Source organism: Pinus tabuliformis, chromosome 3_2 (assembly GCF_031772625.1).
Source record: "Pinus tabuliformis cultivar Carrire ecotype Pingquan chromosome 3_2, CPIR1, whole genome shotgun sequence".
NCBI classification, from domain to species: domain Eukaryota; kingdom Viridiplantae; phylum Streptophyta; class Pinopsida; order Pinales; family Pinaceae; genus Pinus; species Pinus tabuliformis.
The window spans coordinates 187,753,691-187,769,560 of NC_142302.1; the positions used below are offsets into that span (position 1 = coordinate 187,753,691).

At 38.2% G+C, this 15,870-nt stretch overlaps 1 protein-coding gene across 1 annotated transcript in view; it reads left to right on the plus strand.

Moving 5' to 3' along the window:
* The window catches only part of LOC149180406 (cycloartenol synthase-like), a 303,462-nt gene extending 289,689 nt beyond the window's left edge, over positions 1-13,773 (plus strand). The window contains exon 15 of the mRNA XM_089413870.1: positions 13,277-13,773. Coding sequence (XP_089269996.1) covers positions 13,277-13,387 — 111 coding nt within the window. The 3' untranslated portion in view covers positions 13,388-13,773. The remainder of the gene's footprint in view (positions 1-13,276) is intronic.
* Positions 13,774-15,870: the final 2,097 nt, after the last annotated feature.

The following is a 15,870-nucleotide window of genomic DNA, read 5'->3' on the forward strand; positions in this document are numbered from 1 at the left end:
CATGGATCGACTCAGAGATGTTCTTAGCCATTGATGAGGATTTAATCATGGTCATTAGTGAGCAAACGAGAGATTATAAGAGGAGGTCAATGGGGTTAGAGAAAAACACACTGAGGAGATCGAGTTCCTTGGAAAAGATTGAGCATCCTGCAGTTGAGCAGAGGTGTTTGAGCTAGAGGGAAAGTAGAGACAGTGAGTCTAAAGGAAGATTTCCAGTTCCGGAGAGGCAACATCAAGAGGCTGAAGTTATTCCACTAGAGGTTGTGTCGGCACTACGCAGGCAACTTCAAAGTGGCAGATCGATTTAGCTGAGCAAGGGGTCGATTCAGCTTCCAAAGGTTGGGAAAATTTTCTAGAGGGTCGAAGCATCACTTCCAACAGTAGTAGCAGGAAGGATGTCAGACTCAAAGACAAATTCTAGGAGTGCGAGTTACAGCCTGCGTAGAGGCCTGCACAAGGGTTTGGACAACCAGTTTTTCTGAGAGGTGTTGTGTCGGGATTGTCTGTGGAGGAGGGAGAAATTCCCTCAGTAATTTTGCCAGTTATTCTTGTTGAAGATTGCCAAGTTTTGGCATCCAGATTGTACTCGGATTTTCACTGCTGCATAATAATAAAACCATCATGTGCTACATTGGCTTTCCCATATTGGGTTTTTCCGCAGATATTTGTCCAAAAATAACTGTCATATTTTTATGTGTATGCTTTATATTTCTTAGTTTCCAACATTTTATTTTTTGCAACGTTTTTATGGTGAAAATTGTAGTTGTGATTTTATTCGTTGTTTGTCGTAGCAAATAAATTGCACTTAATTTTAGTCAGTTGGAGGAATAATCTCTAGTTGCTGCAATAGACTTGAAAATTTCACATGGTATCAGAGAAAGTTTGACAGATCAAGAGCTCGATGATGAAGAAGAAATTTTGCAACTTCATAGGGAGTCCTGGAGCAAAAATTATGGGTTTGTGCAAAGCGCCAACAATGCAATGCACATTTTTGGGAGGAGTTTGATTTTTAGCTGTAGGTGGAAAAAAAAGTTTGAATTTCCCAAACACAGTTCCAACAGGCAGTGGTGTAACCGGGAAGCAGTTTCGGTAGGAAGAGCAGAGATTTGGTTGAGCATATCTTGGTGCAGTTGGTTTGTAGCAATGATTGCAGTAGCAGATCAATGTCGGGTGGAAGAGAAAAGTTACTCACTGAAGGAATTTTCAAGAGGGTTTCAAGATTTAGTTTTCTGGAGGAAATCCGAGATTTCCAGTGGCAGAGGGCAACAGTTGGGCAGATCTGCGCATTCCAGCAAGGAGTGCAATTTGCAGAGACAGTGGCCGAGCAGCAAAGGGAGGAGATTCTTGTTTATTTTCCTAGTTGTGAGTTTTGTAGAAGATGGCCTTAATAGGACTTCGAGATCAAGATAGGCTAGATGGAGCCTCAAATTATTGTATCTGGAAAGCCATGATGACTTTCTTGCTAGATGAGCATGGTCTGAAGAAGTATGAAGAAGATTTGTAGCCATATCGACAAAACCACAATAGCTAGAGAACTGCAATAAGGAAATGGCCAAGGCGAGGTTGATCCTCGATGGAGTTCGAGATCATGTAGTCTCACACTTAGCAGCCAAGGATACGACCAAAGAAATGTGGGATGCTCTCGCATCACTCTACCAAAACTCTTCCGAGAATCAGAAGATGTACTTGAAGGAGAAGCTGAGAACCTCTAGGATGTTAAAGGGAGGAGTTATTCACTACCTCACCAGGATTTAAGATGTTTGGAATGAGCTTGCAAAAGTTGGAGAGACACTTCAAGACAATGAGCTAGTGCATGTAGCTATTAATAGTTTCATTGAGGAATGGGCTACTTTCGTCCAAGGTATCACTAGACAAGATCAACTACCTAGTTTGGATTGATTGTGGGCATATTTCACGCAAGACGAGATGAGACTTGCTCTAGTCAAGCGTTCTCTCAGTGTCTACAGCAGAGGATCGAAGAGTGTGAAGGAGGAGGAGAATGTAGCATTTGCGTCAAAGGGAAAGGCAAAGAAAGTTCCCAGTTAGGGACAAGGCTCACAAGGAGGAGAGAAGAAGAAGAAGGATCTGTCAAAGATCAAATGATTCAGGTGTGGTGAGTTTGGTCACTATAGTACCCAGTGTCCTTAGAGGAAGAAGGACAAGAAGAAGAAGCATGAGCAGGCAGCAGCTTCGGCGGAAATAGATCAGTTGTCCTCTAGGTTGGAGGAAAACTTCGCTCTATATGCAGCTATATCTCTAGGAGAGAACATTGAGTTGTAGACTCCAAAGTTGTGCAGAGTTGGGCAAGATCCTTCGAGGAGCGCATCAGACAAGTTTTTATCATCGAGCAATTGTTTCCTCTTGGATAAATACCCTTATTATAGGGACACACAATATTCAGTAACACATGGATCAATGTTCAGGATGGTGCAGTCAGTTCTTGAGGGACAGTTGTAGTACTAGTTGCAATCAGATGCTGAGGGGCACAGAGCAGTGGCAGCGCAGACAATTACTCAATGGGCAGTGCAGAGGCTAGTAGCAGTTGGAGACTCATGAGACAACTACAGATGCTAGTAGTAGTCAGAGACTCAAGAAACAGCTGCATAGCCACTCCAAGGCACAATTGATTCGGGAGGTCAGTTCTCAGTTGCAATAGTTGCAGAAACAACAACAAGATGAGATTAGCTGCAGCACAGTGCAAAGTTGGTAGCAGTACAAGGTGTGCAGTGCAGTGTTAGCGGCAACGCAGATGTAGGGTGGTTCAACTACAAAGCAGAAGATGAATCAGACTTGCACAGTAGCTTGGTGGGTAGTGGCAGGTTGTCTCATGTTTGTAGGTTAAAGAAAGCCCTGTACGGGCTCAAGCAGGCACCCAAAGTATGGTATGGTTGATAGATAGTTACTTGTAGCAGTTGGGATTTGTCAAGAGTGATGTTGATCCCAATATCTACTATTCAATAGTAGAGAATGAGCTACTTATTCTGGTAGTATATGTAGATGACCTGTTCCTAACTGGGTCATCTAGGCTCATCCAGGACAGCAAGAAGAATCTTGAAGCCGAATTCGACATGAAGGACTTGGGATTGATGCGTTATTTTTTAGGGTTGGAAGTTTGGTAGAAAAATGGGGAGATCTTCCTTGGACAAGGAAGGTATGCTACAGAAATTATGAATAGATTCATAATACAGGATTGTTGACCCATGGCTACTCCCATGATCACCAATTGGAAGAAAATAGATGCATCAGATGACAAAGAAGCAGATCCCACCTTGTACAGGCAGCTCATTGGGTCGCTAATGTATCTGGTCAACACTAGGCCAAACATTTCTTTTGTTGTCAACACTCTTAGTCAATTCATGGTGGAACCAAAAAGGGTGCATTAGTCCGCAAGACACATACTTAGGTATGTACGTGGAACGACCAAATATGGGTCGAAGTACTCTAGAGGGGAGGACATCAGTTTGAATGGGTTCATTGATGCAGATTGGGCAGGAAATTCAATATACTGAAAAAGTACCTTAGGGTACTGCTTCAGTGTTGGATCAGGGATGATATCTTGGTGCAATAGGCAGCAGAAATCAGTAGCACTGAGTTCAGCAAAAGTAGAATATATGGCAGCCAGCACAGCTACGTGCGAAGCCATATGGCTCAGAAAATTGCTTGTGAGCCTATTCAGAAAAAGGATCGAAGCGACCAAGATTTACTGTGATAATCAGAGTTGCATCAAAATCTCTAAGAATCCAGTTTTTCATGATTGGTCGAAACATATAGATATTCGTTATTACTTTATCAGAGACTGTGTTCAACGTGGGGCAGTACAGCTAAAGTATGTTCCCACAAGAGAGTAGGTGGCCGATATACTCAAAAAGGCTCTTGGAAGAGCTAAGTTCACTCAGTTCAGAGAGAAGTTGGGTATGGTTGAAAATCTATTTCAGTAGCAACATCAGTTTGCAGTGAAAGGACAGTTAGCAGTGGCAGTGCCAGTGGTAAGACAGACGCAAAATTCAAAGGGAGTTGTAGTACAGATGTAGTATTGGTAATGGCAGTGTCAAAGGTAGTAGTACAGTTGTAGCAGCAACACAGTAGTTGGTGGACAACATGTCAGACATCCGCAACGCAGAGGACGATGCTTCAGAGTCAAAGCAATATGCAGCAACAGTATATTGCTAGAGCAAATTCCTCCCTAAGTGGGAGTGTTGATTTGGGGTAGCATCGAATGTGCTCTAAGCCTCGAATTTTGTGGGGAGGCTTGGACACATGCATTCTAAAGAATCCAGAAACTGTTTTGGGAAATTCCACCCATAAATGATTATATTAAAATAATTAATATTTTTAATGGGGTTCCTAAGTCTAAACTTAAGGAAATTAAAATATTAATGGGTATTAATCTAATTGTGGGTGAATCTTCTAGATAAATATGTAGATCAAGTCAAAACGATCTGAGCCTTTGATTAGGAGTTAATCTAGGTCGTTGGTTATCCAACATGAAGATATAAGAAGGGGCTTGAGGGTCATTTGGAAAATACACCAGGTAGATACTTAGTTGCCCAAGTAAAATCGACATTGGTTGAAGTTTGGCAAGAGAAAATCGATTTAGAAGGAGAGTTGCAGGTGGAGGAGAGACAAAGGGGCTTCAACATCAGTTAGAGAGATAGGGACGAAGACATAGAGCAATAGAAGGGACAACGCTAGGCAGATTGACGTTGGGAGAGGTAGTGTTGGCTTGAATGGCGCAAGGATTGCGCAGGCCAGTCCAAATGCCAGAAAAAGTGACACTAGGCAAGCCAAAGAGACACATAAGGTGGAAGAACTTCTCTTTCGGGTCAGATACTTGCTCGGGAACGTCTGTAAATTTTTCTCAGAAAGCCTTACTGCTAGGTGTAATTTGTACATGAAGATTTTTGCTGAAGAATAATAAAATCCTCATCTGCTGCACCGGTTTTCCCGCATTGGGTTTTTCCAGGGACAATTGTCCAAAAATCACTGTGTCATTGTAATTGTATTTGTGCCAAAATTTTACTTACATTTACTTTCTGCAATGTTTCAATTGTGAAAGCTGCAGTAGAATATATTTCAATATTTTCCTTAAGAATACAATAGATAACTTATTTCTAAGGTAATAAGTAGAAGAAATAATATTAATCACTGCAATAGGATTTCTATTTAGAATTTTCACACTTTATCATCAGAGTCCAGGTGTGAACCCTTGGACTTTTAGAATGCAGCGTCCTCATAAAAAATAACATCCCTACAAGTCTCAATATATCGTTGTCCTAGAATATAGACCCTAAAGGCCTTTGAATTCTCGTTGTAGCCAACAAAAGTATCCTTCTTCCCTAATGGTTCCAACTTTGTCCTTTTCTCTTTGGGCACATGAAGAAAAATAGGACAACCAAAGTTTCTTAAATGTTCAACATTTGGTCTCACCTATAGAGATTTCTTGAGTCTTGTAATCCAAAATTCAATGTGGGCATCGATTTTGAATGTATACAATAGTCCTTGTAGCTTCTTCCCAAAGAAACATAGGCAATTCTTGATCATGAAGCATAGCTTAAGAAACTTCCATAATAGTTCTATTCTCTCTCAACAATTCCATTTTGTTCGGGGTAGTAGGGAACTATCAGCTCCCTCATAATTCTGGCATCCTTGCAAAAGTCAATCAATTGATTTGACACATATTCCCCACCAGTGTAGAACCTTAGAGTCTTGATTCTTCTCCCTGTAGTATTTTCAACTTGTGCTTTGAATTCACGAAACTTCTAAAATACTTGATCCTTGGTATTTAAGAGATATATTCATGTTTTGCGAGAATAATCGTCAATGAAAGATACATAATACAAGCATCCTCCCAAGGTTTTATCAAACATGGGCCCACATACATCAAAATGCACTACTAGTGCATTTTCCTTTTAACATTTTTCCCAAGGGCACATCCTTTTCATACTCCATCATTGTTTGTTTTAAGTTTAGGTACACCTTTAACAAAATATTTCAATCTTCCCAAAGCTTTGTATTGCATATGAGCGTACCTTCGACGCCAAATCTCACTAAGTTCAGTAGTATTGTGTCGAAGATCTTGGATTGAGCAACCAAGGAGACGATATACTCCTCCAATTCTTACCCCAATGACTTCAGCAGTTTCAAAGGATGCATTTTTCTTCCATACTAAGAATTGACCATCAACAAAAGCAATTCTATCTCCTCTTTCTTCAAGAGATGATATGGGCAACAAATTTTTCTTCAAACCATGAACATATAAAATGTTGTTAATGGATACATTGCCTCCAAATTCCAATTGGAAGGATGACATACCAATGCCCTTGACTTCATATTTGCCATTATCTCCAAGCTCAACCTTTTGAGTAATCTTCTTTTCAGTCAATCCAAATAGATGTCCATAGCTTCCTGCCATGTTCCTAGAAGCACCATCGTCCACGAGCCAAATTTCATCATGACTTTCAATGGAACCTATAAGAGTAGAATAAAATGGGTATTCATATTTAGAATCATGTCTCCTGTGCCTCCTCTTTGAAGATGGCTCATTTAGATCAGCAGCAGAAGTATGATGCTTTCCTCTTCTTTTACATCGTCATTTCTTTCATAGTCATCTCTTCGATTCTTTTGAGGCCAATGAGCTTGATAGTGGCTATAAGCTTGACAACGAAAACATTGAACATTTGATATATCATTTCTATCTCTTCTATCTTGAGAGGGAGGAGGAGGTCTTCTTTGTGAAGTAGATTCCTTCTTCAAAGCAGATCTAGTACATTGTCTTTTCCTAGCACTTCTTTGAAACTTGCAAAAATTTGGTTTCTTCTTATTTCCCTTTGCATGGGCTACAAATGCATCTATACTTGGATCTTCAATGTCTCTTTTAGAGAGGAGTCTTGATTCTTCTTGAGTACATGCAACCCATAGCTTGTCAAAGGTTGGAGCATTTTCTCTTGCACTAATACCTAATGCAAATGAATCCCAAGGTCTAGGAAGACCACCCAAGATTACAACTACCAATTCCTTATCGAATACTTCTTCAATGGTTTTGAGTTGTTCTCTTATTTGAGATATCTTGACAAAATATGATGTCACTGTGTCATTCTTTGTCATGTTGATATTACGAAGTTGTCCTCTTAGATTGATGGATTGATTTACATTGTTAATGGTATACAATCCAATAATAGCATCATACATAGCCTTGGCAATCTTATGTTCAGCAATATAAGGAATCAAATGATCCCTAACAGAATCTAATATGATGCTTCTTGCCAAAATGTCATTTTCATGAAACTTCTCCTTTCCAACTTGATTAGATGGTTAAATAACATTACCTGTGACAATTCCCAAAACTTTGTTTCTTTCAAGAATTATTTCTTCCCTAGCCTTCCATGCCATATATTTAGTAGCTCTTGTTGTTGCACGAACTTGTAGGCTTTGTAAAGAGGCAAAAGCTAGAGGGCACAACAACACCTCAGGACAGATGCCCACTATCACCACATCCTAAGTCCCCTTCTCTTCTCGGATTTTCACCGACGAGAGGAGTCCCACTATTCCTCACTTGTAATAGATAATATGTCTATCATAGGCTTGGAGTGAGGCAAGGTGGCTCATTTGATGGAAAGGTTCAACAATGTGCGAGCTTTGGGAGAAACTTGTAAAACTTTCCACAAAACAAACCTTAAAAAAAATCCTACATGAGACCTAGGGTTGAAGTTTGACACAATATATATGTTCATCCAAGGTCAAGGTGGAAGAGATAAAAGGAAAATAATGATTTACTCCAGTGAGTACTAAAGCAAATTCCTTGAAGGAAGGATTAGCTTCCAGGGTTCCCTCTTGGTGTGAAAGCTAGGGAATCAATTTTATGGAGATTCCAAAGTCGGAATTCTTTCAAAACTTGAAGATGCCTAGAGGAAACACTAAGGAAGAATCTTATCCAAACGAAATTTAAAATCTCCTCCTCTATTGGAATTCGCACGAAGCTCTAGAGAGGCCTCCTTATCCTTAAAGGGACAAAGAAGAAAAGCGAAAAGGAGTATGATTTTCAATTTAAAAGTGATCACCAAGGATTCAAGGCTGGTGTCTAGCCATTGGGAAGTTAGGAGTCATGAAAAATCTCAATATAGACACCTTGCTCCACCTAGAAGAAATTTCACTACCCTTAATGAAAGCGACAACAAAATACTTCTAGATATTTATACTAAAATGACACTTGTAAATGGAGTTTCAAGGAATAAAATGCATTATTTCCCTTAGGAACATTCATTCATTCATTATCTGTGGGTTACACATGCAAAATTTACCACTAGTTTCAATGTTTAGATAAAATTTCACCAATTGGGGCACATTAATAACCATGAGACAATATTCCATGCATTAGACATTAATCAAATCAGATATACAACATTAAGTAGCACTTAAAAGACAATGAAGAATATATCCATCCATCACAAAGCCAAAAAGAAGCTCTATCAGAGATAGCGAAATATCCAAACATCAAAATTCATTCATGAAACTCCAAAACATTCCATAAATTGCAGGTATGAATTCTCTTCTTGGTCCAAAAATCCAAGTGATGATGGAATGAACAAGCACCTAAAGTGTCAAAATAGCTTAAACATTAATCATTATTTTTTTCTCCTTTTAGCCCACCTCATCAATGTTAGGTGCTCTCCAATGCTAGGGTTGAGGCCTCTTGTGCTGAGGGCCTCAAAAATTATGATGAAGATGGACATGCCATCCAAATGCTACAAACATCTCCAAACCCCTATTTGGGCTCTGTGGGCTCCAAATGGGTCTCATGGGTGTCTAAGTGGCTCATAGTCAAGTTGATGCTCCATCAATGAGGGTTAGAAGACGACACATGCCCTCCTATGTCTCCCTAGAAAAGACATAACCTCCTATGGGCCCTGGATCAGCTGCCAAGTGTTAGATGCAATGTGTAGCCGACTGGGCAACGTGGTCCAAGTGCATCATTATCTTTGAATAACTGGGGCACGAACAAGCAAGTGGTGGTGATGAAGAAGCCCATGGTGTGGTAATCAATGCTCTGCATGGTTAGAGGCCCATGGCTCTCATTGCTCACCCTACAAATGCTATTGTGATCCTCTAGAAGGCTTGGATCCCATATAGGGAGGCCATGTCCAAGACAAAAACCCACCTGGAATCCTATATAAGATCCAATGCGTCTCCTCACCTTCCAATACAATGATTCGTTACTGCAATTGAGTAGATAAGCTTGCTAATCAAGGGCAAAAGTGGGCACTTCATAGTGGGTTTCCTTCCAAATTTGGGGCTTTAGACATGCCTTGGTGTTACCATCCTTAGCAAGAGAGGTTAATGAAAGACCCTATTAGGTGGTTTCAACCTCTAAGGGAATGACAGGTCTAAGGTACCCCCATCAAGTCGTAGGTGTCATGTGAAATTATGATGGAATGGAGTGGGGACAAAGGGGAAGGCTCCAAGCCACATGCCATGGTACAATGGTAGCTATGATGAAGGAGGCGCACACCTTGCATGTATGAATGTAAGGAGGGAGAAATCATGGTACATGAGTTACCTCGGCCTTTGTTTTTCTACCCTTCTTCATTTTCCTTTTTCCTTTTATTGATTTTCTTCATTTTTTTACTGCTTAGGGCTTAAGGGGACGAGAGCATGATGTGTATGATATAGTAATGATTACCTCCTTAAGGTGGTGCAGTTCATTGCCCATCAGGGGTTGGGACATTCATGGGTTCCTTAATGATGCGAGGGGCAATCATAAAGGCCCTAGGAACCAGGATGATGGCCATAATTATAGGGGGTAGAGCTCATATTTGGCTTTTGCTCATGTGCTAAATTTTATTGTCTCAGCCATATTTTGCATTTTGTGGTTCATTTCATGTTGTATGCAGCCATATTATGCTCTTATCTCTCTTTTTAGCTGCATCAACCTCTAGGGCACCGTTCCAAGCCTGGCCCAAGGTGTGGACAATGGGAGGGGGGAGGCTAACACCTTATGGACCCAATGGACAAATGTGGACCTAGATGGGGAAAATGTAAAAAGGGCTTATAATGAGGGGAGGGGGTGAGATATATGGTATCGATAAGTGGGACCATGCAGCCAAAATGAGGGTTTCCCATGTAGTATCACTCCTAAATCTAGTAGCCAATAAAAGAGATCCCACAGAACTAGGATACAAGATTAACCTCCAAGTTGAGGTAAGGAAACAAGAGTACAGTCGAAGCTCTTCCTTCTTCCAAGTTTCCCACCATTCCATGTCCAAGTGTGCCCAAGAAAAACAAGCATAAACACCCAACTACATAATGAAAAACCATACCTTCGAGGTTGGATGGCCCACCTTCAAACATACCATCATGACAAATGAGTGAGGGTACACAATGGCTAGCTCAGGTGGCAGAGAATGGTAGCACATCATAGCTATCAAGTGTCTGCAAGGGACTGCTGGCTAAAGACAAATCTAGGAGAAAAATTCTCCTATAATGGTCACCCACTAGTGTTGGGTAACAACTCCTTCAAACTTGCTTTCAGTGTTCATGAAGCAATTCATGATGAAGATTTTTTATCACAATAGAGGACAAAATTCAAAATTCTTTAAAGTACCTTTTTAGATGCCCTTCAAGTGCTTTTCAAGATGATTAATCTCCTCTTTTCCTTCACCAAAGATCTGATACCATGTTGAATTCTAGTGTAGCTAGGACTAGAATAGTTTTTCACAATTGATAACTACTTCTAATGATGCAATCAATTCTTTCTTTACATGTCAATCATCAAGTAGCTATACATGAAAAACTTCAACCATTCACTTCTTCAATAAGAGTAGTAAATAGAGACCACAATAAGCAATGAACAATAGATAAGAGACACCAAGAATTAGGTTCACAACCAAGGCAAACCCCACAAGGGTAAAACCCAACCAAAATTCTTTCCTTTTGGGTTGAGAGATTTTGTCCATCAAAAGTACATCAAGAACATTCCAATAAATCCAAATCTGATCTCAATAGAGTTCCAGCCAAAACCAGTCAATACGAGAGATAACGTCAACTTTTGTTCAATGTATGTTGTCTACACAAAGAGGCTGAGATTCATTAGAGAAATTTTGAGGTCTAAAATCGGTCTTCTAAGGAATAATATAAAATAATAGTGGAAATAATAAAATAAGATTAGATTACATCATTAAATTTTAGAGGGAAAAAAAAAAGAAACTACTTTTTCAACTCGTATTTTCAATTTATCTCCCTACGGTTTTACTCAAATTTCAAGCGAGAGAACTCATTGGATGTAGAATTTAATTCCTCATCTAAGGAGTACTCATGTTGCATACTTTTGATGAACTCTGCTACATGAAAAATTAGAAATACATGAAAAATGTGATTGGACCCTACTACACAAAATATGAGAAATACATGAAAAACGTGATTGCAATCATATTTTTCATGTATTTCTAATTTTTTATGTAGCAAGGTCCATCAAAAGTATGCAACATAGGTACTCTTTGGATGAGGAATTAAATTATGCATTCAACGAGTTCTCTCAGTCGAAATTTGAGTAAAACTGTAGGGAGATAAATTGAAAATATGAGTTGAAAATTAGTTTTTTTAATTTTAATTTTTTTACTCAAAAAATGGTGAATCATCCCCCATGGTTGACATCATCATCTTGAATCTTATTGGTTCTTATAAAGTTGATTTTGCTTGTACATTTTTGTTTTGAGGCCCATTTTAGACCTCAAAATTTCTCTAATGTTGTCTTGAGATGACTGAGGTAGAGGGTTGAAATTCAGCTTTGAGATGGCCACAAAATAGTCAAACAAGCAGCCTAGAGATGCGGTCAGCGCAGGTCAATGTCCCGATAAGTATGAGTGAAATCTTCAGTCAACAGAGATCAATAAACACTGAAATCCTCAGCCTTCCAAATGATCAAAACAGAGATTCAAATCAGATGCCAATGTACCCAAACAAACTTGGTCAAAGCAGATTACAGAAAAGTCAACACAACTTCAATCAACCTTCCTTCTGATCTTGGCAGGTGTGGAGATTTGCTTAGAATTGTAGAACAAACTAGCTTGTGTGATGTGTCAAATGAATGCAATCGATTGTCCAATTTATATGAGTTTGATGTGGCCTAATTAGCCTTAATGGGGCCGACTTGTAGGGTTGACAAAGACAATTTTCCTTCATGACTTTAATGAAAAATAACAACCGTAGCTATCCAATTTTTCAACACTAAGCACAATACATATCTATAAAAAAAATGTATAGCATTGACATTAGAAGAAAAATTTGAGCCTGTTAACATCGTGAACTTTATGTTATAGTTATAGGTTTGGTAGTAAATAATATCTGGATATATAGATGGATAGACACGGCTCCCTAGAGTTCAGTTCATATGCCACATTGATTCCGTTTCTTGTTTTGTCTGACATGAAAAGTTAAAATTATAAGATTATTGCCTGTATGACAGGATAGTCGAGAATTTATTTTGGTCAATTGACAATTTCTGTTGTTGGGTTTGGATATTTTATATCAAATTGTGCTTTATGATTTATCAACTTTATGTTATATGTTGTGTTCATGATTTATCAACGGGACGTCATTGTGATAATATTGCAAACATTCTGTGGATCCAGTTTCAACATGCATAAAAAATTGAGGCAAGGTTACGAAAATGAACCACTAGTTCGTTGTCATGTTATTCCCTATTCTAACGTATAGAGGGGGATTGTAGACGGATAAGTAGGGTCTTTGTTGACTCACTGTGGTGCGCCTTCTAACACAATGGAGGGTCAATATCAACTATTATACTATTCTCTTATAAACGTCATGTCAACTATTATATTATGTTCTTATAAAATGCTGTTATATGTTGTATTTTATGCTTTATCAATGGGATGCCATCATGATAATGTTGCAAAAACTATGTGGATCCAGTAGACAGCTGAATGTTTAATCAGTTAAGAAGCATTGACGTTATAAAAAAAAAAATGAGGTTGATAGTTAACATCGTGAACTCTACGTTATAATTATTGGTATGGTAGTAAATAATAATAGATGGATAGACACATCTCCTTAGAGTTCTCTTCATCTGCCACATTGATTTCATTTCTCGTTTTGTCTGACATGAAAATTTAATAAGCTTATTCCCTCTATGATAGGATAGTCCAAAAAAGATTTTGCTCATTCACAATTTCTGTTGTTGGGTCTGGATATATCAAATTTGAACTGCCTTGCTAAAAGTATTTTTAATTCCGACTCTAATTTTATTGTGTCCCTTGACTTACAGGAAATTATGGGAGTATTCAATAGGAATTGTATGATCTCCTATTCTGCTTATCGGAATATCTTTCCTATATGGGCTCTAGGAGAATATCGCCGTCATGTTCTGCAATCATAATCTATATATTTCTCTTATCTTTTAAAGGTCAGCTGTTGGGGATAAACCTTACTGGTATTTTTGCGGTAGGTAGGATTGATATCTATGGTTCTGCAATGAAGATGACAAAATAATTTTCAAACTTTGTTGACTGCGATTCAAGTTTGCATGTATGAAAAACTTTGTAATCATGGAATGGTACTCAATTTTCTGTTGCTTTGATCATGACTGAAGCGATTCTTATACCCATCATGATTAGAGTACTAAAATTTCCACTGCTTAGATCATGATTGAAGAAACTGTCATCCATCATGTTTATAGGTTTTGTTCCTTGTTCATTCCTATTTCTTATAAATAGTCTGGAAATGAACAAACTGAGTATAGTCTACTTGCTTTCCGTTTCGATTCTTCTTCATTTGCTTTCCCTTAATTCCCTTGGTTGTTTTTATTCTTTATCATTATGCTGAGAGTTGTAGAATTATATATTGCACTTTTTTGTTCGTGTTATATCAGAAGTTTAATACATTTAAGAATTCAATCACATCATGTTTAAATTACTGACAAGATGAGCGACATTACACAAATTGTTTCAGGTTCCTAAAGAAAGTAGAAGGGATTTGAATACTTTGTTTGGGATGTTCCTGAAATCTTTTTGAATGGGATAAGATATCTTGACAGTAAATTTAGATTTAGACTTTTGAAACGCCGTTGGCAACTTTTGTCGACCCTGGACAAGTATTTACTATTCTCTGCTCTGTATGATTTGGACACTACTTGGAATGTAGAAATTATGTCTTTCAAATATGATCACCAGTAATCTTATAGTTTTGCAAGGCTGGGATGAACGTATTTTATTGCACAAAGCGAATGAAGTCTGTAAATATCCCTCCAGGATCCTATTCAAAATTCAGGAAGACAGTGGTCTCATCCACATTCTGGAGGTGTCGAAACGCCAAGAATCCCGCTATGGTTGATAATCAAATGCAAATATAAGTAAATTGAAAATTCTTTTCTGAGAGACACTACAGAAGTTTATTTCCATGGATTGTGTAATAATTGATATAGGCTTTAATAAAATAAAATATCCCTTTCTCCACCTTACACTCCATTCACGCTTTATTATCTGCCTATCATCACGGATTTTATTATCACACCGCATCTCTCCGTAATTGTCTCGTGATCGTAAATATATGTTTACTTTTCATGGCCACTTTGGGTAATCCGGGGATCTATTGTAAGTGATATGTTTATGGCGAACTGCAGAAATATGATTTATCAAGATGTGCAAATATGTTTATGGCGAACTACAGAAATATGATTTATCAAGATGTGCAAGATATGTTTATGGCGAACTACAGAAATATGATTTATCAAGATGTGCAAGCGTATTGGCACGTGGTTTAGATACAGGTTATAAGGCGATCAAATGTGTTTGGCGTTGAGATTTGGGTTCGAAACAAGGTGATTTTGACGAAGTCACCTGACATGAGGATTCGAGACACGTAGGATTCGAGATTCCGTACACGTTATATATATATATATATATATATATATATATATATATATATATATTAAAAATTAGATATTATCATATTTCTTACACAAATTTTAATTAATGATACAAATTTATTGATTTTAAACATAAATTTTCATCTATAGCTATTAGCATGCATAGTACATAGAAAATTCAAATACATGTCAATCTATTATCTATTTCTTATGTTTGGCCTTCTTGCCACCACGAGAAATGTCTAATTTTTTAGTCTTGTTGGAAAATCAGGGTCTTTGTCATTAATATCACCCTCTAAGCATTAATATCCAAAGGCATCTTTGTCATTACCTCTGTATATGTATAGGGATCTTTGTCATTAATATCATCCTTTAAGCATTAACATAAGATAGAACAAGCATAACATGTCAAGTCAAGATTTTGTTTGAGTGATGCGTACATTTTTAGGAGGGTCATGACACAGGAGTTCTCCAACCAATGTCATTAACATCAAGGTACATAGAGGGATTGGTGCTCTTGATTAAATACGAGTTCCATACCCTAATACATGACAAAATTCAATGGAAACATTGCAATCCCCCAATCCTAAAATCCCGAAAAACTGATAAATCTGCTGGATTTTGAATGAAATCTAAATTCTACTTTCTCCATATGAAATCCAATGAGGCCGGAACCACTCTCAAACATCCTGAGTCATTTCATGGTAATGTTAAAAATTTAAGTAAAAGGATGAAAATGAAGATTAAGAAGAATGTCACTTTTACTTTAAGAATTTAACATTACCATGAACAGGACATGTTTCCCAAAATCGTGACACGCTTTTGAAAATCGTGACACGACCTCGGATTCGACGTGTTGGAAAAGGACACGACGTGTCATATGATTTGGACACGAATCCTGTCGGATTCGCTGGATTCGTAGGGGGTTTAAGATGAACCCAGTGACTTACGATTTTGACCGCATAGAAATGCTCATCATATTGTAATGGCTTTGC